The sequence below is a fragment of the Chrysochloris asiatica genome, unplaced genomic scaffold (assembly GCF_000296735.1).
Source record: "Chrysochloris asiatica unplaced genomic scaffold, ChrAsi1.0 scaffold00009, whole genome shotgun sequence".
NCBI lineage: Eukaryota > Metazoa > Chordata > Mammalia > Afrosoricida > Chrysochloridae > Chrysochloris > Chrysochloris asiatica.
In genome coordinates, this window is record NW_006408527.1 from 13906249 (window position 1) to 13933404 (window position 27156).

General features: G+C 39.9%; 1 protein-coding gene across 1 annotated transcript in view; it reads right to left on the reverse strand.

Annotated features, from left to right (window-relative positions):
- Window positions 1-6818: 6818 nt before the first annotated feature.
- Window positions 6819-27156, reverse strand: part of CR1 (complement component (3b/4b) receptor 1 (Knops blood group)) — a 191076-nt gene continuing 170738 nt past the window's right edge. The window contains exons 35-38 of the mRNA XM_006834201.1: window positions 24900-25085; window positions 18641-18664; window positions 7514-7618; window positions 6819-6892 (exon numbers count right to left, since the gene is read on the reverse strand). Of these exons, the coding sequence (XP_006834264.1) occupies window positions 6819-6892; window positions 7514-7618; window positions 18641-18664; window positions 24900-25085 (389 nt within the window). The remainder of the gene's footprint in view (window positions 6893-7513; window positions 7619-18640; window positions 18665-24899; window positions 25086-27156) is intronic.

Below are 27156 nucleotides of genomic sequence, written 5' to 3' on the forward strand. Positions count from 1 at the left end.
CAAAACAGCTTGGTACTGGTACAATGAAAGATACACTGATCAATGGAACAGAATCGAGAATCCAGAAATTAACCCATCTACATTCAGCCAACTGATTTTTGACAAAGTACCTAAATGTATTGCATTGGGAGGGGATAGTCTCTTCAACAGATAGTTCTGGCAGAACTGGATAGTGATATGCAAAAGATTTAAACAAGACCTTCACCTCACACCTTATACAAAAACCAACTCAACATGGATTAAAGACCTAAATGTGAATCCCAGATTTATGAAGGCCATTAATGAAAAAATAGGGACAAATGTGAGGGCACTAATTCAGGTAATACACAGACTACCAAACATTTTGAAAAGTATACAAACAAAAGTAGACAAAATAGATGAGTGGGACGTACTAAAAATTAAAAATTTACGTGCATCAAAAGACTTCACCAGAAGAGTAAAAAGGGAACCCACATAATGGGAAAATTTTTTTTGCAATGACACATCAGACAAGGGACTCATTTCTAAAATATATAGAAGACTACAACATGTCTACAAGAAAAAGATAAATAAGCCAATTAAAAAATGGGTGCAGGACATGAACAGACACTTCACCAAGGAGGAGATCCAGGCAGCCAACAAACATATGAAGAAATATTCATGATCACTAGCCATCAGAGAGATGCAAATCAAAACAACAATGAGCTATCATCTCACACCAACAATAACAGCAAAGATCAAAAAAGTAGAGGACAATAAATGCTGGTGAGGATGCAGAGAGACTGGGACCCTCCTATATAGTTGGTGGGATTGCAAAATGGTCCAACCTCTTTGGAAAGCAATATGGTGCTTCCTCAGAAGGTTGGAAATAGAAATACCTTATGATCCAGCAATTCCTCTCCTTGGTATTTACCCACAAGAAATATGAGCCATAACACAAGTAGATATATGCATACCAATGTTCATAGAAGCACTATTTACAGTAGTAAATAATGATGTATGCACAACCTTGGAACAACAGGGCTCTGGGATACAGGGATTGAGGTATGGTTTGAATGGGTAAAAGAGGGCAATAATGTTAAGATGCTTGACTGTCTTTTGAATCTTGGTTTCCCTTGACTACCATTGTGAAATAGACACTTGGGGTTGGGGAGAGAAAGGAATAGCCAGAAACATCACAATCGAAAGCTTGTAAGACCGTCTTCAGCCTATAACTAATTGGAATACCTTAAAGGAGGCTAGAAGTTGCCCAGTCAAAGAGGCTTCCTGTGGAGCCTTTGCATTGCATAAGACCATAGGTGGAATCCAGAACCCTATCCAGAATCATGTGAAGTGGGAAATTTCCACTGGAAAGGATGAGTAGACCAGCCTGGAGTGGCCAGAAGAACAGAAGCTACTTTGTGAAAGAAAGACCGGCAGGAAAAATCCGAAACAATAACGGTAGTCTGATTGATTACTACAAGAACAGGTAAGCTGTTCACCCGGGAGCCATCAAGGCAAGTGGTTGGGTCCTCTCAGAGCAAACTCCCTTCCAAGAGTAAGACTCAAGGGCAATACATGAGCAGGCATGTAGTCTGGCTGGTGACCACATTGGTCATATAAGGGAACGAGGGGGAAAAACAGCAGTGAAGTTGAGAACTAAGTCACCACATTCAATAGACTTCTGTGAACCCGGGTGGAGACCTGCATGGCCAGCAGTATGGCAAGGCCTGGGGACTCCTGGGCCCAGAGACAGCAACATGGCCACACAGGACTAGAGCGGAGAGTGAAGTGTCCGGTAAGGGGAGGCACAAAATACCCATACTTGCAGATAGTACCCACTTGACCTGGCTTCGATGGCTGGATGATCAGAACTCAACTAGAAGAAGAAAGAAGAGGGGGGATTAAAAAAAGAGTAACCCACTACAATTTGCTGTAGTTTACCTATATTTATGGATGTAGTAGCTCAAAAAAATGGAACCATTCTTTACAGTGAGGCTCATTCCCATCCCCTCAGTACACAGGGTTGACAGGATGGGCAACTTAGACATTGGCTACCCAAAATGGGGGGAGGGGGGCTATAAAGGCAAGAAGTGACTGGCTTACAAGCTTTCAAGAGGGAGCCTAGTTCCTGATGGGGCAGGGGTAGGTAGACTCTCCACTGAATGATTTCCACTCTGTTGGGACCAGGCTGGTGAAAGGAAATGGGGATAAGACTCTTGTGGTACAATAGTGAATAATTGCCATCAGGAGTGACTGTGAGGGTCAGAAATGTAGCGATAGATCTTTTTTTTGACAAAAAGTGGGGAATGATTGATTTTGCAGTCCAGGAGCGGAGGTCCCTAGAACCATCAAGTGAGAAGAGCGGAGAGCAGAACCCTACCCAGAGAGGCAGAGATGCCAGGGATGGAGACAGAGATGATGATGTGGACAGATGGAGCGGCTGGGGACACTGGAATCAGGGAGGGAGAGGGGCTATGTGCTTACAGCCAGGGTGGGGGCAGGCTTTTGGGGGGTACCCTTTGGTTATTTGATGATGCACAGAGTGGATTGTAATCATTGCAATGAAAGGAAATACAATAGAATGAATGTAAAACTGATGTTCTCCCATGTCAACCCACATAATTAACAATAAAAACTTAAAAAAAAAAAAAAAAACCCAAAACAAAGAACCAATGGTTTTTAAGAAAGATGTCCATGCTGCACTGAAGTCATTAGCAAAAAAACAAGTCTCCAGGTATAGAGTACTAACTGAAATGCTACAGTACATGTGCAGTGCTAGAAGCAATCACTATTCTATGCCAAGAAATTTAGATGACAACCTCTAGGCTAACCTATTAGAAAACACCCATATCTGTGACCATTCCCCCCGCCCCCAAATGCTAACATTACTACATATTATAATTAATATCACATACAAGTAAAATTTTGCTGGAAATAAATAAAGAATGGTTGCAGCAGTACATTGAGGTGTCAGAAACTGAAACAGGATTTAGAAGAGGCTGTGAAGCAAGAAATATCATTGCTGATGTCTGATGGATCTTGGCTGAAAACAGAGAATATCAGGACTATCCAAAGGCATTCAAGTGTGTGACTCCTAACAAACTAGAGATAACATTGCTAAGAATGGGAATTTCAGAATACTTCATTGGGCTTATATGGAACCTTTACATAGACCAAGAGGTAGTCATTCAAATAGAACAAGGGGTTACTGCTTGGTTTAAAATCAGAAAAGGTGTGCGTCAGGGTTGCTTACTTTAATCATACTTATTCAGTATGTCAACTGGCCAAACAATCCAAGAACCTGGACTATATGAAGAAAAATGTAGTATAAGGATTGGAGGAAGGCTCATTATCAATCTGTGATATGCCGATGGCATAGCCTTACTTGCTGAAAGTAAAGAGGACTTGAAGCACTTGTTCACAAAGAGAAAAGAATATAGCCTTCAGTATGGATTACAATTCAATGCAAAAGAAAAATAAATCATTAACCACTGGAGCAATAAACAAGATCATGATAAATGGAGAAAAGATTGAAGTTGTTAAGGATTTCATTTTACTGAGATTCACCTCAATGCTCACGGAAACAGCAGTCAAGAAATCAAAGGACGTATTGCATTAGGCAAATCTGCTGCACAAGACCTTTGTGAAGTGTTAAAGAGCAAAGGTATCACTTTGAGGACTAAGGTGCACCTGATCAAAGTATGGTATTTTCAACAATCTCATATGCATATGAAAGATGAACTATGAGTAAGGAAGACCAGAGAAGAATAGATGAATTTGAATTATGGTGTTGGTAAAGAATATTTAAACTACCGTGGACTGCCAGAAAAACAAACAAATCTGTTTTAAAAGAATCACAACCTGAAATCTTAGAAGAGAGGATGGTGAGATTTCATCTCTCTTACTTTGGTCCTGTTATCAGGAGGGACCAAACTCTGAAAAGGACATCATACTTGGTAGATGGTCATCGAACAAGAGGAAGGCCCACGATGAGATGGATTGTAATAGTGATTGCAGCAACGGACCCAAACATAACAATAATTGTAAGGGTGACAGGACCGAGCAATGTTTTGTTTTGTTGTGCACAGGGTCACTATATGAGTCAGAGGTGAGTTGAGGGTACCTAGTAACAATAGTTGTTGTTGTTAAACACCATCGAGTCGGTTCCGACTCATAGTGATCCTGTGTAGGGTTTCTCAGGCTTTAAATCTTTTATGATATCTTGGTGTGGTGCTGAAGGATAAATGCTGGACCACAAGGTTGGTTTGAACCATAAGGCTGGTGGTTCAAACTCACCAGTCTCTCCTTGGAAATCCCATACAAGGTCACTATGAGCTGGAACCGACTTGATGGCACTTGAAAACAACTTCCTTTTAAAGGAGAACTGGTAGCATAGTGGATTATGAGCTGGTCTGCTGAGCTGCTAACTGCAAGGTCAGCAGTTCAAATCTATCAGTTGCTTCATGGTAGAAAGATAAGATGTTTTGCTGCAATAAAGATATACAGCCTCGGAAACCCCATACAGGGTCTCCATGAGTTGGAACCAACTTTGTTCTGTGGCACACACTACAGTCCCTTTTATGCTTTGACATCACACCCTTCCCTAGGCTCTCTCATCGACGCTTTCATTTAAATCTTGACTGTTTTCTCAGAGTTCCTTTCCTCATGTGGACTCTTAGGCTTCTTGCTTCAGAACTCCGTTTTTCTTTATCATGGAGAACCTTTCATCTGGCCCTTGTTTACACTGGCTGCTCAGAAGTCATAACATTTCCTACCAATGAGATTCGTCTGGGCACTGTCAGAAACAATCGTGCAAAATGCCTTAGACAAGAATTTTGCCTCTTCTGTAGAAAGCAGACTCAAAAACATTTGTTAGCAAATTACCTTCCTTTATATATTCTTTCTCATATCAATATGCATTGATCTAAGCTGGCATTGTATTTCTACATATGAGAGAAAGATGAAGTTTTCTGCTGCCAAACAGATTTGTTGTTGTTGTTAAATGCCATCTAGTCGGTTCCAACCCATAGCGACCCAGTATAGGATTTGAACTTCCAACCTTGTGGTTAGCAGTGTGTGCTTATCCTATGTTGTTGTTAAGTGTCATTGAGTCGGTAGCAACCCATAGCGACTCTGTATAGTGTTTCCGAGGAGAGACTGGTGAACCTGAACCGCTGACCTTGTGGTGCAAACTGACTTGGCAGTCCAGCACATTAACCCAAAGCACCACATCTTATCCTATGTTGTTGTTGTTAAGTGCCATCGAGTCAGTTCTGACCCACAGCGACCATGTGTAGGGTTTCTGAGGAGCAGCTGGCAAGCTTGAACTGCCTACCTTGCAGTTCAAACTGGCTTTGCAATCCAGTGCATTAACACACAATGCTACACCAGGACTCCTAAAAAGGGACTGTTGTTGTTAAGTACCGTGGAGTTGGTTCTGACTCATAGTGAGCCTGCACAGGGTTTCTGAGGCTGTACATCTTTACGGGAGCAGAAAGCCTCATCTTTCTCCCGCAGAACAGCTGGTAGTTTCGAACTGCTGACCTTGAGGTTAGCAGCCTAATTTGTAACCAGTGAGAAAGTCTTCATGCTATCAATTATAATCAACTCCAAAGCACATAGCAACAACAACATAATACAATTGAGGAGTCAGCAAATTCTTCCTGTTAAGGGTCAGGTGGTAAATATTTGCACCCTAGTGAGTCTTTGGGTCTCTGTGGCCACTAAATACTCAATCCTGGTGTAATGATGGAAGCAGTCACAGACACTAAATAAAAATGGATGTGACTATGTCCCAGTAAAACTTTATTTACAAAACCACTGAATTTGTCCCACAGGTCATATAGTTTGCAGACCCTTGGTATAGCTGGTTAGTTTTTAGTTCCATGGTGTTTTGGATTGTGGCATAATTTTCCTGTTCATCCCAAAAAATTCAATAACCACTGTGGTGAGGCTACCCTGATGGGTGGAATGAAGGGGTAGTATGGTAAGCACAGTAATGGAGGGCAGAAAGAAGACAGCATTCATTACAGACCAGCTGAGGTGGAAAGTTATTTCAGTGAAAGCTGGACATCAGAGGAAGAGTAATTCATCAGTCTCCACAGGATCCTTCTGAGACTCTTGGGGACATCTGCACATTTAAGAAGATCTAGAGGAGCCCTGGTGAGACAGGGCTGTGGGTTAACACACCAGACTGCAAAGCCGTTTGAATTGCAAGGTCAGTGGTTCAAGTTCCTTGGAAACCCTATATAGGGGTGCTATGGGTCCGAACAGACTCAACAGCACTTAACAACAACAAGAGGACTTAGAACAATGCCAGGTGACAGATGTCAGGGTTCCAAAGGAAAGAGAAGAGCTGGCCATTTCTTGAAGGTGTATAGTATCCGTAGAGATATATAGGAATGCTCTGAAAACATTGTGTGCACACAGCACAGGCAGACGCATCACCCCAAATACCTGGAAATAATATTCCAAGGAAAGAAAAAGCAGTTTCTACAACCACAAATACGCAAGAGAATATTTCTTCATATATATTTACGTGTGCTGCAAATATAGCCATGAATATAGTAGAGCATACAGGGGGTAGGATGAAGAAACCTTCTGAGCCATAACCAAACACCTAGAGGGAATGAGTTTCTGGGGCTGGGTCACAGAACCATAGTCTCTGTATGTTATACCACAATCAATTGGCATAACATAGTCCATAAAGACAATGTTCTACATTCTACTTTGATGAGTAGGTCTGGGGCCTTAAAAGGTGCATGTCTCGCCATCTGGGGCAAAGGAGAGTGAAGGAAGTTAAAGACACAAGGAAGCAATTAGTCCAAAGGACTAATGGATCATGGTAGTCCATAGGTCTAATAGACCCCAGCCTCCACAAATGAGCCTGAGACCAGAACTAGATGTTGCCTGTCTACCACGGCTGACCAATCTGAAAAGGATCACAAGAGAAGGTTCTGGATAGAGTGGAAGAAAAATGTGGTACAAAACTCAAAAATCATAAAAAAGATGAGGATTATTGGTCTGACAGAGACTGGTAGAATCCCTGAGACTTTGGTCCTTAGACACCCTTCGGGTCTGGACATGAACTCATCACCCTGTGGTTCAACTCTCAGTCAAATGACAGACACTGTACAATAATAAAGAAAAGAAAACACTCAGTACAACAATCAACCATCTGAGAACCCAAAGAGCAGAATTTGCCCAGTGATAAAACTCAGAAACAAGGAAGGAAAGAAAAATGAAGGGAACAGCAAACAGGGAGGAAGTAGGAAGAGCGTTAACACTGTAGGAATACCAATCAATGCCACAAAATGAAATGTGAGTTGTTGCATGGACAACCATGTGCTCTGTAAACTTACACCAAATTACAATACAAGTAATTGATTAATTAATTGGGGGAGAAGGGTGTCTTCTAGCTCCTGAATATTATTATTATTTTGGTTATCAATGACTCAATGGATGTACGGCAGTATAATATTCAAACCTGATTTTCCATTTTTGATATACAAGTTGTTGACAAGAGTTTGAATTCAATCTGTGTATTAGGTACCTGTTATCTTCCTGATTCGGTTGAAGAGTGTGAGGATGAACAGAGCTGCATCTCTGAAGATTAAAATGGATAACGTCTTCTTTATTTTTTTCATTTGTATTATAGCTAATTGGCAGGGGAGAGAAAACAAATAAGGAAATATCTTAATCATACAAGTTTCTGTTTTGAGAGAAGAAATGAATACAATTTACCGCAAACTCCTGATACCATCACAAGACATGTAGCAGGAAAAAATGCACCCATATCCTACCTTTTACTGCTAAGTAAAAACTTGGATTAGGAAATAGTACTAACATCTTCCTATATATCAGAAGACTCTAAACTGTTTAGAGATAAGTGTCCATACCTTAACAGCACATTTCACTATTGTAAGATTGTGACACTTAGACTTCACTGTAATCTTACACTGTGGCTTCCTATTCCTCTGGATTGGAAATATTTGTTCTGTGTTCCATACACACAGAAGAGCTGTCATGATGGCATAAGAACTGAGAGTATTTAATTATGTCTTAATTTCAATAACTATCACATGTAAATAATCCCTGTAACATTCTCTGGCACTTACCCAAAGTAAGGCATTCAGTTAAGTGAGGTAGCAACAATTATCCTTATTTTATAGGCAAGGAAAATGAAGTATCTTACTCACCTCACATCTAGTAAGTGACTGAACACAGGTCTTATGCACAGCCCGTGCTTTGAACACACATGCTACACTGCTTCTTTGGGGAGTCATTTAATAAGTCCTTCTTTTAACATAAGTGATAAAGAATACGGTACTTTTAGATTTAAATATACATTGGGACCATAAAAAACTGTAGATACTGGAAGACTGTGCAGGTCAGAAACCTGCCAGAGAAGGAAAACGAAAATATTTTCCACTAAAATAATCAATAGAAAAGTAGAAAAACTATATACTGTCCAAGGTTGGAAACATGTAAGACCTAGAAAGCCAAGACAATTTCAACAAGTTCTGGCTTCCACAGGTCTCACTATATTAGGGATTTAAGGAAGAAAGCACAAGCGTTGACTCACTTCACCTCCAACAGTTAATTGCTCACCATTCAGTTATTCATTTCATGGTAATCAGAATGACGACAGCACTGGAAACTAAGAGGAAGACTGAGTCAGGGGTCAAAGCTTTCACAGGATGGGGAAGGGCTGATTTGAGATTCATGGACTGGAAGAGGAGAGGGTTGTACAGCAAGATGTGACAAGCTTCAAAGGAGTGGTGATCAAGTGTTAGAGGGTAGTGTTCTGTAAGTAGTCTTGGGGTGAAAACATTGACCCTCACTTCCCAGCCCCAGTGAGTCATTTGGAATGAATGAAATCCCAGTTGGTTAATGGTGGTTAATGTGAACATGGGGAAATGCAGGGAGTCTTTACAGAGGGTGGTCCAAGTATGTCATTCCAAGTATCGTTCCATTGAAATTAAAACGTTTGATCTGACTACAGATAAGAAGCCTGTTTTATACAGATAGGGGCACCAATTACAACCGTAAAGAAGAGGTAAGTAAAATGAACTGTGTATGAAGAGATCTATGCAGTAGTATGCCTCAGTGATCAACGCATGGTTCAGCTTGATTTGTTGTTGTTGTTAAGTGTCGTCGAGTTGGTTCCAACCCCTAGTAACCCTGTACAGGGTTTCTGAGGAATAGCTGGTGCGCTTGAACCGCCCACCTTGTGGTTCAAACCGACTTTGCAGTTTAGCACATTAACCCACAGTGCCACACCTCGCAAATTATGGATGTAGTAAATACACAGTGAAATATCAAAATGTGCAGATAACAACTTATATTGTTCACTAGTAAAATGTCAAGTCAATGAGGTAAATCACAGAAAGAACTTGTGAGCCTGTGTGAATGGACAGGAAAGTCTTCACTACTGACTATATGGACAGATGCCTTTACAGAAATATCTAAATTTTTCTTATAAGCTAATAACTCAATGTAGAGTCAAAAAAAGAGATACTACATATAGTTTTCTAGAGAGATACTAGCTCTACATACTACAATAGTTAAAACAGACCCAGTAAGATATAGAAATCAACAAAAACAATATATTAAGAAAAAAAAAAAAAAAAAAGAAAGGAAATGTTATTGTAGCTTTGTACTATATGCAGTTCTGGATACTGAATTCCAGCGACACAGAATTGGATTCCGAAGGGGGCAACAAAAATTACCAAATGAATATGCATAAAGAGTTCAAGATTCTGAGAAAGATACCTAGGTTAGAGGCCTAACCTCTAACTACTTTGTACTGGTGTAATTTTAATCAAGTCACAGAGTTTCTCTGTACCTTGGGGTCTTCTCTGCTTTAGGGCAACAAGATTATTAGATGTGCCTACCTCACAGAATTGCTTTGAAGACCAAAGAAGAGAGTAAATGGAGGGCATTTTGTAAATAAATTGTTGTCCAGATGCTAACTGTTGTTATTCTTACTCTTAATCTTGTCTAATATGTAAGTATGTTGTTGCTGTTGTTGTTAAGTGCCGTGGAGTCAGTTCCTACTCATAGCGACCCTGTCCAGGGTTTCCGAGGCTGTAAATCTTTACAGGAGCAGAAAGCCTCATCTTTCTCCTGCAGAACGGCTGGTAGTTTCAAACTGCTGACCTTGCGGTTCGCAGCCCAATTCGTAACCACTACGCTACCAGAGCTCTAGATCAAAATAATTAAATAAAAATAATTTTCAGTGTTTAGTACTCCTGGTGTGGTGCTGTTGGTTAATGTGCTGGATGGCAAAGTCCACTTGAGCTGGGAAGCCTGCGGTTCAAGTTCACCAGCTGCTTCTTGGAAACCCTATACAGGGTCACTATGAGTGGGAATCTGACTCGACGGCACTTAACAACAACAACAGGTCATTATGAATCAGAACTGATTTAACGGCAAAGGTTTCAAGGAGCTTAGTGGAGACCAAGTACAGAATGTGGGCAAGTTAACAGAGTGTGGGCAAGACCAATGGGCACAGAGTAGTTAGATGCCTGAGCCTGAAAAACTGAGGACTAAGAAAGTACGTGGCACTGTACGATCACCACTAGACTGCTAACTATAAGGTCATCAGTTCATACCTACCAGCAGCTCTATAGAGGGCTACTATGAGTTGGAACCAACTCGATGATACTTAACAACAACAAATAAAGATTGTTGTTGTTAAATGCCATTGGGTCGGTTCTGACCCATAGTGACTCTGTATAGTGTTTCTGAGGAGCAGCTGGTGAGCTTGAACCACCGACCTTGCAGTTCAAAAGGCTTTGCAGTCTGGTGCATTAACCCACAGTACCACACCAGGACACAAAGAAGGATAGGAAATCACTAATTATCTGACGTAAACCTAAAACAGATTAGCTCACCAAATTCCATACTGCTGAGATTATATGGAATTATAACAATGGGCATCCTTGAAATCTTGGCTAAATTTAGGGCTGTATTTAACTTGGTAAGGAATTGTAGCAGAATTTCCAGAGCAAGAAGCATGACAGATATGCTTATCAACATCCTTCTTTCTCCGGGCACAACACAACCCCTGGGAGTTATCGCTGATTGATTACAACACCGTGTCTCAGCATCCTTCCAACACAGCTCTAGAGATGGCAGAGACCAACACACACAATTCATCTTACTTCCTGGGTGTTTCCTACCTCACTGACTAGCTTTTGTGGCTAGTCTTTTCACTGCTAGCCTGATTTACTGACCACCAGGGGTTATAGTGGTCCCATTCCCTCCCTAAGCAGGGCATTAAAAGTATGTTTCATTTAAAAAATAATCCTAAACAGTCTAAAGTTTTACTGTGATACTAAAGTGAGACAACAGTGAAAAACACAAAGACACACACACATACAGAAATAATCTCACCTTCAGGATTTTGCAAGACACTGCTCCAGAGGCCTCCCCTAATCATCCTATTAAAGAACACATCTCCCCACATTTCTAACCCCTCTTATCCTGTGTTATTTATATATATATATATATATCCTTCGGCTTTTGTTAAAATTAAGTTAATGGGCTCCCTTTCTCCACTAAATAGAATGTAGATTTCCTGAGAGTAGAGATTTTTGTCAGTTACCTATGAATGCACAGCAAGCCTTAGAATTGGTCCTGGCACAAACAAGTGCATAATAAATGTTTTCTACACTAATTCGTGCACTAAACACATGATGAGAGAGTTACCACAAAGGAAAAAACTGAGGGTTCTGAACCATGAAGTGTATCAGAGTGGACTCAGCCTGCACCCTTCCAGAGCTGGTTGGACCCTGGGCCTCACATGCTATTTGAAGCTACTCAATTCTGGTTTGGGCTCTTAAGACAAACTGCCCTTCTGGTTAAGTGACCCCATTAAAGTCTTCTTTGATATTCAGTATCTCTCACGGGACATGTTCTTCCTAACCATAAGGATGCATCTGAGGAAAGTCTCAGATGCTGATAAGAAATAATTGAACCTCCCTATGGAGTCCAGGTGTGGCGCTGTGGGTTAATGCACCAGACTGCAAAGCCATTTGAACTGCAAGGTCACTGGTTCAAGCTTACCAGCTGCTCCTCGGAAACCCTATACAGGGTAGCTATGGGTCAGAACTGACTCAACAGCACTCAACAACAACAAAGGAGCTCTGGTAGTGTAGTGGTTACGAATTGGGCTGCTAATCTCAGGGACAGCAGTTTGGAATTACCAGCTGTTCCACATGAGAAGGATGAGCCTTTCGGCTCCCATAAAGATTTACAGCCTTGGAAACCCTGTACAGGGTTGCTACTCCACGGCACACAGTCACCACCACCACCATAAGTCATACTAGGAGTCCTGGTGTAGCGCTGTGGGTTAATGTGCTGAACTACAAAGTCATTTGAACCACAAAGTTGGTGGTTCAAGCTCACCAGCTGCTCCTTGGAAACCCTATACAGGATTGCTATGTGTCGGAAATGACAGTACTTAACAACATAAGTCATATTTATCTCATCAGCTTTACCTACTCATCAAAGTATGACCAAATGATCAATCCAGGTAATTTTGACAGAAGAGATGTCTGTGCTCTGATTATTTAATATTCCTCATTTTAGTTAGGAGTCCTGATGTGGCATGGTGAGTTAATATGCTGGACTGCAAAGTTGGTTTGAACCACAAGGTCGTCAGTTCCAGCTCACCAGTGTCTCCTCAGAAACCCCTTACAGGGTCACTATAGGTCGGAACCAACTTGACGGCACTTAACAACAACAACATTTCAGTTAAGTGTTATTTCCAACATGAAGATAAATGGTACTTTGCTATTATTGTTGTTGCTAAGTGTATAAGGTTTCTAAGGATTGGCTGGTGGGTTTGAACCGCTGACATTAGTGACCCCACACCAGAACTCCACTTTGTTATAATGCACCCCTTATCCCAAGATATTACTTGAATATTTGACCTTCAAGACTACTGAGGACCACCATGTTTTTCGGTGTCTTATGCTAGGTTGTCACTGGTGAGAGAAAGAATGATTGTGCCCCAGACATTGCACTATTATCGAATGGGGCTGGGGAGTGTGCTTTGAGAGACAGAACACAGAGAATACTTCATAAAGGTAAGGACTATGATTTATAGCTATTTAGATTAGATAGGTAACACCCAGATCATCATTTCCAAGGAAATACTTTTTATGAAATGGTTATTAAATGTTTATGCCTTAGGATGAAGAATATGAGAAAATCAGTTTAAATTTGTGGTTAAAAACAAATCAATAATCAGGAGGACTTTGATACTCCAGTTGGTTAATAAGACATAGGACACAAGAGATGGGGAATGAAGTAGTTGGAAGGGAGGTACAAGATCACCTTGGATATCTGTTTCCAAGAGAACGAGATAATCATTTGTCCTTGGTGATTTTAACCAATGACAAGAACATAATCAGACTCCTGGTGCTAACGGATCAGCATTGGACTTGGAACCACAAGGTTGGCAGTTCAAACCCAGCAACTGCTCTTTGGAAACCTTATATAGGGTCACTATGAGTAGGAACTGACTCAACGACACTTAACAACAAAGACATAATTAGAAAATTAGAGACAGATGGCCAGACTTTGTCTCTCATACTTCTAATATTTTATCAGGAGGGCTGGAGAAGTACATTATGTTTGGTAAAGTGGAGGGTAGGAGAAAAAGAGGAAGACCTTCTACGAGATGGATTAACAACGGATTTAGGTTTAACAACAAATACGAGGTTGACACGGGACTGGGCAGTGGTTTGTTCTGTTGTGTATCGGGTGGCTATGAGTTGGTGCTGACTTGGTGGCACCTAACAACAACTGTAATTCAACATTGTTGTTGTTGTTTTGTGCTGAGGAGTTGATTCCGATTCATAGTGACCTTGTACAGGGTTTCTGAGGCTGTAAATCTTTACGGGAACAGAAAGCCTCATCTTTCTCCCGTTGAACAGCTGGTAGTTTCGAACTCCTGACCCTGAAGTTAGCAGCCCGATTCGTAACCACTATGCTACCAGAGTTCCTAATTGAACATTAGTTAAAACTGCTTAAAAACAAAACAACAAAAAAACCACATTATAGAGATAGTTAATGAGAAACTTTAGGTGGAAAAATTGCTAGTTTACAGTATCAGGTTGCTTGTATTCATATTTTCTTGTGTTGAAGAAGAGCAAAGATCATTTATATGTCAAGTCACAAAAGGACAAAGATTTAACTTCAAAGTAAATTTTTGCTAATTCCTTATTTAATCATGAAACTGAGCTCCTGACTAGGTTGTTTGCAAGTTCAACTGTGAGATTCTATTTAAAAAATTTTAAATTGTCATCTCCTGTGAAATATCCAAACTTTACTGTAAAGCTGGTGGTGATGGTGGTGTGGTGTGCAGTCAGTTCTGACTCATAGCGACCCTATATAGGGTTTCTGAGGCTGTAAATCTTTGCAGAAGCAGAAAGCCTCATTTTTCTCCTGTGGAACTGCTGAGAGTTTCAAACTGCTGACCGTGAAATTAGCAGCTGGACTCATAACCACTACGCTTACTGTAAAACTAGTTGCAGGCAAATGCGTATGCTTAGAATGCTTCCTACAGAAAGCTGTTACTAAAAGTTATAAATTCTGTTTCTCATAGGAATAGAATTTGCCCATTAACCTTATAACATTTATCTAATGGACTCCGACTTCACTGGTAGTGTAGTGGATTAAACATTGGGCGGCTAGCCACAAGGTCAATGGTTCAAACCCACCAGCCACTCCACGGGAGAAAGATGAGGCTTTCTGCTCCCATAAAGATTTACAGCCTTGGAAATCTTGTTGTTATTGCTAAGTGCCATCGAGTATAGTACCTGTATAAGGTTTCCAAGGAGCGGTTGGTGAGTTTGAGCCACCTACCTTTAGCTCAAACCATTGTTGTTGTTGTGAAATGCTGTTGAGTCGATTCCGACCCATAGCGACCCTATACAAGGTTTCCAAGGCTGTAAATCTTTATGGGAACAGAAAGCCTCATCTTTCTCCTGGGGTGGCTGGTAGTTTTTAACTGCTGACCTTAAGGTTCACAGCCTGATTCGTAACCACTGTGCTACCAGAGCTCCTTAGCTCAAACCATACAGGGTCACTATTGCTAGGAGTTGGGGCTGACTTGATACAACAACAGCAGCAAACCAACAAAAGCTGTGTATATTTTTTTCTCAGTCAAAATGTTCATTCATTTACACCGTAATCCTTTCAAGGTTATTGAAAGGTTAAAAAAAAGTAAGGTGATGTTTATAAGAGATACACTTTTTAATACCCACTGCAATGACTCAATTCTTCCACACTGGAAGCTTATGATGATATATGTGCCAATGGGACACATAATCTGACTTCAAATGCCCTGATAAGGTCTGTATTTTAAAACCCATACCTGGAATATCTCAAGGAGCTCTGGTAGCGTAGTGGTTAGGAATCGGGCTGCAAACTACAAGGTCAGCAGTTCGAAACTACCAGCTGTTCCATGGGAGAAAGATGAGGCTTTCTACTTCCGTAAAGATTTACAGGGTCTCTACGAGTAAGAACTGACTCCATGGCACATAACAATAACAACAACAACAAACCTGGAATATCTCAGCAAAAGTAGGATATCAACTGCTTCATCAATACTTTAAAAACTTCTGCCTCTGATCTCTTAGTATAAAACCCATTCCTTTTTAAAATTCTAAGCTTAAAAAAAAAACACCATTCTTAGTACCATATGAGTATTTATCTCCTTTAGTCTGAAACGTCTTTATCTACAGTACATTCTCTTTATAAAAATTTCCATATTTATTTATATAGAAGTGGCTTTTTTATCTTCTTTCACTTTTAGTTTTTATTTTCTTTTCCTTGGCTTCTAAGAAGTAGCAACATTTTTTAAAAGGATCTGTTGAACTTACCCCTTTTTGCGCTTTAGAATTATCCAGCAGGGAATAATGATGGATAAAATAAAGAAGAATATACCAAAGAAAATACCTAGACAGTAAAATAAGGTAATTAAGTGCATGGAAAATATAACCTCTATGTTTTAAACTCTATATTAATGCCTAGTCTCATGAGAGATGCCAGTGACTTTTTTATGGCGTATAAATTATTTTTTAAATACACGCAGGTTTATCTTTTATATTTCTCCCCTTGTTGTTGTTAGGTGCCATTGAGTCAGTTCCGACTTCTGTCAGCCCTGTGCACAATAGAATGAAATACTGCCCAGTTCTGTGCCACTCACAATGGTTATGTTTTAGTTCATTGTTTCAGTAACTGTGACAATCCATCTCATTAGAAGGGTCTTCCTCTTTTTTTGTTGACCCTTCACGTTTCCAAGTATAATGACCTTTTCCGGGGACTGGTGCATCCTGTTAACATGTCCAAAGTACATGAGATGAAGCCTTATCAACCTCTCTTCTAAAGAGCATTCAGGCTGTACTTCTTTCAAGACAGATTTCTTTGTTCTTCTGACAGTCCACGGTGTATTCAATATTCGTTGCCAATGCCATAATGCAAATGCATCGGTTCTTTTCCAGTCTTTCTTATGCATTGTCTAGCTCTCACATGCATATGAGGCAAGTGAAAATATGGCTTGGGTCATGTGCACCTTAGTCCTCAAAATGATGTCTTTGACCTTTTAACATTTCAAAGAGATCTTTTACAACAGATTTGCCCAGTGCTATATGGAGTCCAAAGAGCTCTGGTAGCGTAGTGGTTACGAATCGGGTTGCGAACTGCAAGGTCAGCAGTTCAAAACTACCAGCTGCTCCGTGGGAGAAAGATGAGGCTTTCTACTCCTGTAAAGATTTACACCCTCGGAAACCCTGTACAGGGTCGCTATGGGTCGGAACCGACTCGACGGCACTTAACAACAACAACAACATCTTTTATTTATTGATTTTTTTGATGTTTCCAACATTGCATAATATTTCCCCTATAGATTCCTTCAATACTGCAAATTGAAACTTCAATTTTTTTCTTCAGTTCTTTTAGCTGCAGAAATGCTGAGCATGTTCTTCCCTTTTGATTTTAACTCCAGGTCTTTGCATATTTTATTATAATATTTTATTTTGTCTTCTTAAGCTGTCCTTTGAAATTGTTCAGCTTTTTTGATTTATTCATTTTAGCTACTCTGTCTTCAAGAGCAAGTTTCAGAGTTTCTTTAGACATCCACTTTGGCCTTTTCTTTCTCTTTTGTCTTTTTTATGACCTTTTGCTTTCTTCCTGTATGATGTTCTTGATGTCATCTACAACTTCTCTTGTCATTATAGTGTTCAATGCATCCAATCTGTTCTTCAGATGGTCTGTAAATTCAGGTGGAATATATACAAGGTCATATTTTGGTTCTTGTTGACTTGTTTTAATTTTCTTCAGCTTCAACTTGAACTTGAATATGAGAAACTGATGGCCTGTTTCCAGTCAGCCCCTGGCTTTGTTTTATCTAATGATATAGAGCTTCTCAATCATTTCTTCTCACAAATATTATTCCTGCATATTCCATCTGGTGAAGTCCATGTATATGTATAATTGTCCCATAAGTGCAGAACTGCAAGGTCAGCAGTTCAAACTCACTAGGCACTCCTCGTAAACCCTATATTGAGTCACTATGAGTCGGAACCAACTCGATGGCACTTAACGACAATAACAACCACCACAACTCCAGGTGGCTTTCCACCCCTGCTGTTGAAAAATCAGAATTTTTAATGAATAAATTATTGGTGTAATGAATAAATTGTTGGTCTTGCAAAATTCTATCCCCAGTGTCATTTATACATCAAGGTCATTTTTTCCAACTACCGATCTTTCCTCTTTGCTTCCAACTTTTGTATCGAATCACCAGTAATTATCAATTCTTGCTTGCATGTTTCATCAATTCCAGACTGAAGAAATTAACAGAATTCTTCAGTTTCTTCACCAATGGCTCTGGTGGTTGGCACATCAATCTGAATAATAGTGGTATTAACTGGTTTTTCTTATAGGCACATGTAGATTATCCCATCACAGACAGTAGTGTACTGCAAGATCGATCTTGAAATACTCTTTTTGATGATGAATGTGACACCATCCAGGTTGAATAGAGAGGGTGCATTTTACTCCTAAGGTTATGGTTAAGGAGTGAGCAGAACAGTTTTGTAACCTTGAGGTCAACAGAGCCTTTCAACAGGTAGGTGTTGAGTACCAGTACTAGGACATGTGGGCTCTAGCTCTCATTGCTGAGCATATGCCTTTAATGCAAAGCATAACACACAGGCTGTCCTATACAAGAAAGCCTACTAATTCTCTTTGAAGTAAACTTATCAGAAAAATTATTCCTATTATATAGGCAGATCCTAGAAATGGGCTTGGAAGACCAGTCTTTGGGCTTTCAATTAGAGCAAATGGTCACAACTAACAACATGAAACCCAAGAAGATGTGTTCTCTAGTTACATTTTGATAAAGAATTTTTAACACTGAAGAATGAGTGTTCATTCATAATGGTATAATAAAAGCAAAGAACTTTGATTAAAGATTCTTGTTCTAAATGCATATGAGGATACCTGTTTTGCCATACCATAGTTTGTACTTATCTCTATTTTCTTTGTAATTTAGTTAGTAATGGAAGATATTTTAATCTATTCTTTTATGTTCATTACAAGGGAATACTTACTTTTCAAAGATGCTAGAGTTCCTCAGCCAACCCTTAAAAAAACTTACCAACTATGACAGCATCACGTGGGCCTAAAAGGAAGACAAAAGCCACAAAACATCAGACTGGCATACAACATGGCCAAACAGGATACCTTGACTAGAGATAGTCCCCCCCACCCCCCAGCACTCAGTTAAAAAATTTTAAATGTCATTGACTTCACATATACTATTTCATTTTATTTTGTACAATTAGTAAAACTTGTTTCTGTGTTGTTTTTTTAATTAGTATTTTATTTAAATTAGTTACTTGTATCATACAAATGACAATCACAGAAGAAAATTGTTATTAACAGGAAAAGAATGCAACTGTACTCACAGTCATTAAATTCTAAAACATTTTGGTACATTCTTTTCAGATACATTTTTCTGTAGTTGTATGGTATAAAGTACAAACTATACTGAAGCAAAATAATACCAATTTAGTAGATGCATCATGGTTTATTTAATGTCTTCTGGTGTGGAGCTGAGGATAAGCACTGGACCGCAAGGTCGTTTGAAACACAGGGTTGGTGGTTCAAACTCACTAGTCGCTCCCTGGAAACCCTCTAAAGGGTTACTATGAGTTGGAGCCAACTCAACAGCACTTAACAACAACAATTGTTACTTAACTTGTTTCCACTTTAATCCCAAAACCATTGATAAAAAATTGTATTAACTGTACTTTTTTCACTTTTAGTAAAATTTAAACATTGTAAAAATTAATGTTTCATATTATTTCATCAATTTGAATTCCTATAAGGACTAATGGACATGAACATTTATATTATTTTCTACACATATTATATAATTACTTTTTGTAAGGGTTTTTGCAAGTTTATAAAAGGAACTTCATATATATATCTATATATATATGTATCTTCATATTCATACTTAAAAAAATACTGTTATATCCTTACTTCTTATTGTTCATACTAATTTTTGTTGTAGTTGTTGTTAATTTAATGGGCAAAAAACTGGTACAGTGTTCTTTCTTTTTATATGTTTTCAGTTATAGTGAGGCTAAAGATTTTCTGTGTATCTATAAACCAAGGGTCAAAAATGTTTACATCCTTTCCCCTTCATTCTAAGGTACTTTTTGTGTATTTCTGCTCCTCTTCTAGGGCTGTGTGATGTTGACCAAGGTAACAGAGCTAGATAGCTGAAAAACTCCATTTACCTTGGAAACAGCATGGAGATGTTTGTGAACTAAGCATGTGAGCTTCTGATAGAATTTTACAAGATTAACTACTAATTTATTACAAATACCTCTTTTCATCAACATAAATGGTGACTATACTTAACTATACAGTCTCAGAAACCCTCTGCAGGGTCACTATGAGTCGGAACCGACTCCACCACACATCACCCCCACCATACTTTGCTTACTGAAAGTGAAGAGGACTTGAAGCACTTGTAGATGAAGGTAAAAGAATACAGCCTTTAGTATGGATTACAACTTAATGTAAAGAAAACAAAAACCTTCACAACTGGATCAATAAATGATGTTATGATAAATGGATAAAAGATTCAAGTTGTCAAGGATTTAATTTTTATTGGGATCCACAAGGACAATTGGTCTGGTTTTGCTTGATTTAATAGTAATTGCTAATGGCATATTTTGGAGTTAAGGTGGAGTTCAACATTACCCTTCCTCTACTCTGAGAAAGGTGCTGTACTGAATCAGATCTGTAATATAAGTGGGCCATTGAAATGGGGGATGTAAGAGATCTGACAATTCTAAGGAATTTTTCATCCTGTGATATACTAGCACTCAGAGGATCCTTCTACCAACCACGCTGACTGAGTTTTCCCATGAGACTATGGTCTTAAGCTTTCAAACCCGTAAAATCGATCTTGGAAGGTGTTTGCTTATGTCCAAGGAATATTTATATTTGTGTCTTCAGTATTTGTATATAAACTACTAATTGCAAGGTTGGCAGTTCAAACCCATAGCTACTTTGCTGGACAAAGTTGAGGCTATTTATGCCTGTAAAAGTTAAACAGTTGCCGAAACCCTATATAGAGGTACTATGAGTCAGAATTGACTGGACGGCATTGTGTTTATTGTTGTTTGTTTTTTGATCTAGATACTTTAGAGGAGTGCTGGTGGCACCATGGGTTAAGTGTTGGACTGCTAACCAAAAGATTGATGGTTCAAACTCACAAGCCATTCTGTAGGAAGATGAGGTAGTCTTAGTCTGTAAAGGTTCATAGGCTTGAAAACCTGTGTTCTACTCTGCCATATCAGATTACTGTGAGTTGGAATTAACTTGATGGCCGTGAGTCTGGTTTTTATAAATTGTTGTTGTGAAGTGCCATCGAGTCGGTTCCGACCCATAGCGACCCTGTACAGGGTTTCCGAGGGTGTAAATCTTTACGGGAGTAGAAAGCCTCATCTTTCTCCCGCGGAGCGGCTGGTAGTTTCGAACTGCTGGCCTTAAGGTTCGCAGCCCGATTCATAACCACTACGCTACCAGAGCTCCTTTATACTTCTATCTGCTCTCACCTATGTGCACACATGTACCTACTTGTTTACCAGTATGCCTAGATTCATCCATATGTGTGGGCTTCCTACAGTTTTATGGGTTTAGGTTTAACATCTAGGTCTTTGACCCACTTTGAGTTAGTTTTATGGGGTGAGGTATGGGTCCTGTTTTATTTTTCTGTATATTGGTATCTAATTTTTCTGGCACCACTGATTAAAATGACTGTCTCTGTTCCATTGGCTGGGCTTTGATCCCTTACAGAAAACCAGTTGTTCATAAACGGGGTTGTATTGTATATCTTCCTGTATTTGCGGGCTTGGATCTCTAGTCAGGTCTATGGAATTCCGATTATTTCTTAGAAGATTGCTTCTATGCTTTTATTGGAATCCTGGTGTGGTGCTGCGGGATAATGTGCTGGACTCCAAGGTCGGTCTGAACCACAAAGTTGGCAGTTCAAACTCACCAGTTGCTTTACTCGGAAACCCTATACAGGGTCACTATGACTTGGAAGCAACTTGATGACCCTTAACAACAACAGCAGCAAATGCTTTTAGTGTCATGGTATTCTAGGATTCCAGTAATTTTTGGAGGGATACAATTTTATTTAATCGGAAAGATCATAATTTTCCTTTTTTTTTTTCTTTCCTATTTTCACTTTTTCTGGTGATTTGATTTCAGTTTTCCGTTCCACAAGTCATTCATATTTTGTTTCATGGAACTGATTTGCAATGCCCACAGTGTTAACAGCACTCAGCCCACATCCTCCCTGTGCTTTTTGTTTTCATTTGTCCTTCACCTTATCCCTTCTTCCCTTCTTCCCTTTTCCCTGTGCTAATGCTGCTCTGTTGATCTTGAATGGTAGATAGTTCGATAGTTCTAAGGAGTGTGTACCCCCTTATTGCTGTTGCTGTTAAGTATTGTTGAGTTGGTTCTGACTCATAGAGACCCTATAGGGCTTCTGAGGACCATCTGGTGCGTTTGGACCACTGACTTCATGGTTAGCTGTCCACTGCTGATCCCACAGAGCCACACAAGGACTCTGTACCTCTGTAACGAGGCACTGCTCTAAAGAAATGGACTACTGGGGTGGCACTGTATGACCAGCACTGCAATGTGAACCTCAAGGTCGGTGGTTCAAATTCACCAGCTGCTCCTTGGAAACCCTATGCAGGATCACTGTGAGTTGGAACCAACTTGACAGCACTTAACCACAACAACAACTCTTAAGGAGGTGTACGGGCATCTCCTTGTAGGCTTGTCTACTGTTTGATGGAAACTTGAGCCATGGTGGCAAGATCAGTTCTAGTTCCAGGCTTGCAGGATGACTAAGCACCATCAGCTTGGGGGTTCCACCAATCTATGTCAGACCAGTTCGCTTAGCATTTTTTATAATCTTGAGTTTTGTTCCACATTTTTCTCCCACTCTATCCAGGATCTTCTATTGTGATCCCAACTGGTGCCATTGGTAGTGTGGTAGCTGGGCACCTAGTTCTTCTGGTCTCAGGATCATGGAGGCTTGTGTGGTCCTTTGCTATTATTGTTAAGTGCCATTGAGTTGGTTCCGACTCATAGTGACCCTGAATAGGGTTTCTGAGGAGCAGTTGGTGAATTTGAACCACCGATCTTGAGGTTCAAACTGACCTTGTGGTCCAATGTATTATCCCACAGTGCCACACCAGGACTCCATGTGTGGTCCATTAGGGGATTCTAATAATTCTAATGTTAGATTTCTTCATTAAATCTCATATTTCCTTTTTTTGTTTGCTCTGCAAGCTGATAAATTCAGTTATTTCTAGTTGATTTATTCTATATTCTGTCTGTTCAACTCAATTGTTGAGAGTTTCTCTTGCTTTTTCTAATTCAGTTGCTTTATTCTTCAGTTCTCCATTTTGTGTTTTTTCAGTTTCTTTGTGAGTTTTTCATTTTGTTCCTCTGTATCTTTTCTCATCTCTACTAGTTCGTTTTTGTGTGTGTGCTTTTCACTTCATTAAAGTACATTTAGCACTATAGTCTGAAAATTTTTGCCATAGGGTAATTTCCTCTTCTTCAGATTCACTTTTCATTAGTCCTTCTTCAATTGTGCTTTTGTGTGTTACTATTTTCTACTGAAGGCACTCTGGTAGTGTAGTGGTTACGAATCGGGCTGCAAACCACAAGGCCAGCAGTTCACAACTACCAGCTGCTCCGCGGGAGAAAGATGAGGCTTTCTGCTCCTGTAAAGATTTATAGCCTTGGAAACTCTGTTCAGGGTCGCTATGGGTCAGAACCGAGTCGACGACACTTAAGAACATTTTCTACTGAACTTGAGCCACTGTATCTTTTCTTTGTCTTTCTTTCTGATTGGGTGCCCTGGTGGCACAGTGTTCAAGTGCTTGTTTGACAAACAAAAGACCAGGGCCTGCACCCAGCAGTCATACAACAGGAGAAAGATGGAGTAACCTGCCTCCACAAAGACTTAAGCACCCTAGGAATCTCATAAGACAGCTCTACTTGGCTTCACAGGGTTAATATAAGTCTGAATCAACCCAATGTCAGTGAGTTGATTTACTATGTTTTCCTGAGAACCACCGGAGAACACTCTTATCTTTAGGGTTTTGTTTTTTTTAATTGCTTAATTGGAAGTTCTGAATGCTTGATCTCTGGAATTCAGTGCATATGCATGGAAGTATGGGGTATGTGGTACATTTAGTTGGTCACAGATACTGATATCAATGGTAAGGCTTGACTTCTCTGTAGCAAGGGTAGAGGCTTTTGAGGTCTTTCCCTCAGGTTCTCTCATGGTGTCTCCCTACGGGCAAGAAGCTACTGTTTTCCTCTGTGTTGCTCATCTGTTCACAGTATTCCTTTCATCGTTCTACCTTTGTGGTACTTCCTGGTCCTAATGCCCATGCATCTTGGGTCTCAGGGAGATTTATCAACACTCTCTCATAGTTCCATAGTCTCTCTGCACCCCCTCCCAATTGCATGGCCCAGAGATTCTCATGGTCAACCCATGCTGTCTTAAAAAATCCAGTGACAGCTTCCTGATTAGCACTCTTTCTGTGTTCTCTGTTTGGAGTGTGACTCAGCCCCGTTACAAAATGGCTGTGATGAGCAAGAGCTCCTGATGCTATTGGTCCAGTTAACCTAGCTTCTGCACCAATGCGACTCCTCCTCTCCCCTACTCTGAGCTCACGCCAACTCTCCTACACACCTATCTCACTGCCATCTTGATCTCTGAGATCCCGGTCTATGCTGGTTTTTATTCACTATTCAGTGGGTTAGTTGCTGGGGGAAGAAATCGCAGCATTCACTCACTCTGCCATCCTATTCCACTTTTCTGGGAGCCTTTTTTAAAGGTTTATTTTACCAGTGATGTGCTTCTGGCTCTTAAGACCATAGCTTGCAAACAAATCATTACTGTGTGGTGCATATAACAGAGTGATAGAAATGAAAAAGGTTGAGAGTGAGCCTTAAGGAGAGAGAGATTAACCCTGGCATGTGGTGAAAACTGTGAGGAAAGCAAGGCCTACCTTACTCTCAGGGCTCTGGACTGTTTGGGAAGATATACGGGCACTTAGTGTGCTCCGTGGATCCTGGTGTGGCACTGTAGGATCAACACTGGACTGACAATCACAAGGTCAGTGGTCCAAACCCATCAGCTGCTCCTTGGAAACCCTATACAGGGTTGCTATAAATCAGACCTGACTGGACCACACTTAACAACAACAATAACAACATTATACTCCTTAGCTCCTAGCACACATAACACAGTGAATGGATATACTGTAAACATGACTGAGCATAGCACGTGCACTTACTTGATGTACAAATGGCCAGAGGAGGGTTCCATCGGTCATCACCCTGGCATTGGCTTTGTGGACTGCCTTCCAGAGTATACCCAACTTCACACGCTATGGTAATATTGTCTCCATAATGATAAACTTTCCTATATTTCGGTTCCTTCCAGGCTCTATTCATAAGCTGTGGGATGCTACATGTGACCTCTGGAGTTAGAAACATCAGAAGAAAATCCATGTTTTACTGGAAATTATTCATTGAAGCTGTCATACTAGCAAAATCTGTGCCTCAAGACCTACTTTGGAGTCCTAGTGTAGCGCTGTGGGTTAATACACCAGACTGCAAAGTTATTTGAAAATGCAAGGTCAGTGGTTCAAGCTCATCAACTGCTCCTCGGAAACCCTATACAGGATAGTTATGGGTTGGAATCGACTCGATGACACTTCACGACAACAACAAACCTACTTTGCCCTCAGCAAATTGAGAGTAGAGTTTCAATTAAGAATTAGTGACCCACCCAAACACCATATGATTTTTAAATCTCTGACACTTTCATTTTTTATGTAAATAAAGGGAGTACAACACATTCACTTTTATTATTAACAACTCTGTAACTGGAAAGTTGCAGAAGGATTAGGATTTCGGATGATCATGTTCTAGACCTCGATCTATGTGGGCTTACCCATAAGGAATCAAAAATATTATATTTTATTGTTCTCTGGATATGTGATAGATGATGATATTTAGTCTCTGGTCTATTTTTATATAAGGAACCAAGAAGTTAGTAAATGATTCAGAATTTAAAATATGATTTTTCTTTTTAATCTACTTCATCTCATTTAAGTAGTCCTTGTTTTGCTTTTTCAGGAGAAACATGTGGCAATTGGCTCCTATAAAGATGGAAACCCAATGGGGGCGGTTCTACTGTTTTATCAGTTGCTATGTATCAGAACTGACTCTGTGGTAGCAGGTTTGATTTGGTTTGCTTTCTGTTTCTGCCCAGCCATCAATACTTCCTCCAAAGTCTACTTTTCAGTTGTGATCATCTCAAACTGAATCTAATTTTTTTTTTTTTCCTTTATGAGAATCAACAAGGTAAAGTGGTATTTCTCACAGTGTGATCTCTGATCTTACATCAGAATATTTTGATGAGTTTGTTAAACATAGACGTCTATATTCCATCTCAAAAGGGTCAGAATCAGAATCCATGTGAATCAAGCTTAAGAATCTACTGACCAATCTGAAAGGAATCATATTAGAAGGTTCTAGATAGAGTGGATCATGAAAAGCTATGGGCAACATTGCCGAATATGAGTATTCTGGAACAGTTAATTGTGCTCATGAGGAACCTGAACATCGACCAAGAGTCAGTTTTTCGAACAGAACGAGGAAACACTGAATGATTTAAAATTTGGAAAAGTGTGCGTCAGGGTTGTATTCTTCCACCAAATTATTCAATCTGTATGCTGAGCAAATAATTAAGAAGCTGTATTATATAATGAAAAACGTGACATCAGGATTGTAAGAAGACTCGTTAACAGTTCCCTGGTGGTACAATTTTGCTTGCTGAAAGTGAAGAGGACTAAAATACTTACTGATGTAAATCAAAGACCACAGCCTTCCATATGGGGTGCACCACAATGTAAAGAAAACAAAAATCCTCACCAGAGAACCAATAAACCACATCCATAATAAACGGAGAAAAGACTGAAGCTGTCAAAGACTTCATTTTGCTTGGCTCAGCCATCAACACTCATGGAAGCAGCAGTCAAGGAATCAAACAACGTATTGCATTAGACAAATCTGCTGCACAAGACCTCTTTAAAGTGTTCAAGAGCAAATATGTCAGTTTGAGGACTAACATGTGCTTGACCCAAACCATGGTATTTTCAATAACCTCATACACATGTAAAAGTTGGACAGTGGATAAGGAAGACCACAGAAGAATTGATGCAGCTGACTTATGTTGTTGTTTTTGTTGTTAAGTGCCATTGAGTCAGTTCCGACCCATAACGACCCTGTATAGGGTTTCCAAGGAACAGATGTGAGCTTGAACCACTGACCTTGCAGGTCAAATGGCTTTGCAGTCTGGCGCATTAACACACAGTGCCACACCAGGAGAGGAGAATATTAAAAGTACCATGAACTACCAAAAGAACAAATAGTTCTGTGTTGGAAGAAGCACAGCCAGAATGCTCCTTGGAAGCCAGGATGAAGAGACTTCATCTCTCATACTTCAGACAGTCCCTGGAGAAAGATATGTTTGGTAAAATGAAG